The following is a 2,583-nucleotide window of genomic DNA, read 5'->3' as shown; positions in this document are numbered from 1 at the left end:
AGAAAAAAACATCTTCTATTATCAACAGACAATACAATTATATTATTCTGAAACATACGCATTAGGGTTTTGTAATATGACAATATAGATTGTTTGGACAAAATAAAAAGTCTATAATTTCGTGTTATGTCATGTTGTTTATTTTCGTGGGGAAGGATGACCATCTTTACGCCAACAGAGGGATGCAGGTAGAAACATAAATAACAGCACGGTAATAAAGTGTGAACTACTGTCTTTACATTTACATTTTTACTTAGCAAATAATTTATGTTGTACCGTTAATCGTTAGTTTGTAAAAGTGTTTATTAGTATTTATTTTAGATTTCAACATACTTAATCAAATATTTGTCTTTATGTTATAAACATATTATGAAAAATAATCCCATATGAATGAACACATTTTTAAGAACATACTTTAAAAATGTAAAAAATAATAATTTCCTTGTGGTCAGTGTATATAAAATATTAATAGAATGAATTTATATAAAAGGTTCAATCTTGTGACAGATATCATCAAGATATGAGTTAACTTGCATTGAGATTTTTTTCAATTGTGGTAAAGTTGGTTTTATACAGTATTTGCACATTCATTCATTCAGTGACAGCTTGTGACATGCTCTCTATATTGTTTCCCATGGTACTTTGAATATTCGGCTTGAAATCACATGTAATTAAGACTTCGAAACAGCATAAACACTATTTATTTGATAGTGAACAATGTTGTACTTTGATAGTCATTGTCTGACAATATTAATTCGCTATTTAGAATTTGCAAAGAATACTTTTCTAAAATTGTATTATTAAGGAGAAATTCAAAATATAAAACCAACTTCACCTAAAAAAAAAAGAAATCATATTTCCAAACCCTAATATGCAAGGATAAATCATTCATAAGATTTTTTAAAATGCATTTGAATGTTGACTTTCAGATTTATCTCATAAAACTGTAGCCTACGGTAAATATTTGAATGAATCCCTGGTTTGTGTACTATACAATTTGATAACAAACTGACATTCAAATGTCAATCAAATACAACAAGACACAAGAAATGTGCTCAGAGACTCCACTAAGATTCAATCAAAAACATAACTTAAAAGATGAGAGATGATTTGCAAAGCAGTGGTCATTTACAATACGATTTTAAGGCTGATGATCCCACAAAAAGGCTGATAAAGCTTAGCTGTAAATATTTTAATAAAACGCTGGGTTATGATGTGGTGACATCCTTGATAACAAACTGACCTTTAGTTGTCAATCAAACACAACATGACACTAAAATGGGGTCAGGCTGCACTGGGATCTTATCAAAGATCTAACTACGATATGTAAGGTGTGATAGAAAGCAGAGGAGCTTTAGAATAGGATGTCAAAGCACACAACACTTTCTTTATCACACTGACCCACAAAATACAGCACTGAGATGAGGGCAGACAGACTCGTTTGGCTGGAGACGTGACACCCAAGCGTGTTTTGACATCAACCCAGAGCAAAAGCAGTTTCTCTGGCAAGCTGTCAAAGCCCAGTTATGACCCATCAGCATGTGTCATCAGGCACAGCCACATCAGCAGGACTCAACTCAGCCTTCAATACGCGAATAATGTTTATCAGCCGTCAACATGTGTGTAAAGGTGTCAGTAAAGGATCAGCTCTGACCTGGAGAGATGTTTCAGGATCTGTTTCTTGATCAATCCAGCCATGACCGGTATCTCTTTAGTCACTTATCAGAGAACGACCGGCAGATATTGGAAGCTGTACATTTTAGGTTTTCCTCCGGTCAGCCGGAGTGTTTTCTTGTGGACTGGAAAGCGTTGTAAAGACAAAATATAAACATGACTCGCTGAGGCGACAGTCGCTACCGCTTCACCGTCGGCTCCATGTTGAATGCGCAGTGACGCGTCGGTGGATGAGCGCGCATGCGCAGGACCACCATACGAAAATGAGGCTCGCCCAACTCATTTAAGCCAATAGGAAATCGGTAGTTTGCGTCACATTATAATTTATTATGATACATATTTTATACATAAATATGTTATAATAAATATATATTTTATTTTTGCAAATATAAAATGTATTACTATATTTTTATTACAATTTATGCATATATATTATTGATAATAATATTAATAATAATATAAGATGTAATAATATATTTGCAAGATGTTTATGGAGGCAATTTCTTTTTTATATTAAATAATTACATTAATAAATGCTATTTAAATGATAAAATATAAATTTTAAGAACAAAATTAATAAAAAGTATTAATAAATTAATATAACAACTTCATATTTTGCATTGCTTTATAATTTAGATAATGATTATATATATATTATATGCAATATCCATGTACACAATCAATATGTCACTGAATATTAATTCATTCATTCATTTTCTTTCCGGCTTAGTCCCTTTGTCACTGAATATTTTCCACGCTTTCTACTATACTTCAAATAATTTATTTGGACATTTACATAATATTTATATATAATAATTTTTTTATGGACATTTCATGACCATCTTTAAAACAAAGATGCACATGAAAACTGTTCATTCTAATTTACTGTACATTAGAACAGGACTAAAC

At 31.5% G+C, this 2,583-nt stretch overlaps 1 protein-coding gene across 3 annotated transcripts in view; it reads right to left on the bottom strand.

Moving 5' to 3' along the window:
• The window catches only part of bltp3b (bridge-like lipid transfer protein family member 3B), a 71,675-nt gene extending 69,798 nt beyond the window's left edge, over positions 1-1,877 (bottom strand). For all 3 annotated transcript variants that reach the window (XM_056455657.1, XM_056455658.1, XM_056455659.1), the window contains exon 1: positions 1,655-1,877. In XM_056455657.1, coding sequence (XP_056311632.1) covers positions 1,655-1,698 — 44 coding nt within the window. In that variant the 5' untranslated portion in view covers positions 1,699-1,877. The remainder of the gene's footprint in view (positions 1-1,654) is intronic.
• Between the last annotated feature and the right edge of the window lie 706 nt (positions 1,878-2,583).

The sequence above is a fragment of the Danio aesculapii genome, chromosome 4, assembly GCF_903798145.1.
Source record: "Danio aesculapii chromosome 4, fDanAes4.1, whole genome shotgun sequence".
Taxonomy (NCBI): Eukaryota; Metazoa; Chordata; class Actinopteri; order Cypriniformes; family Danionidae; genus Danio; species Danio aesculapii.
This window is presented reverse-complemented; position numbering and strand designations above follow the sequence as displayed.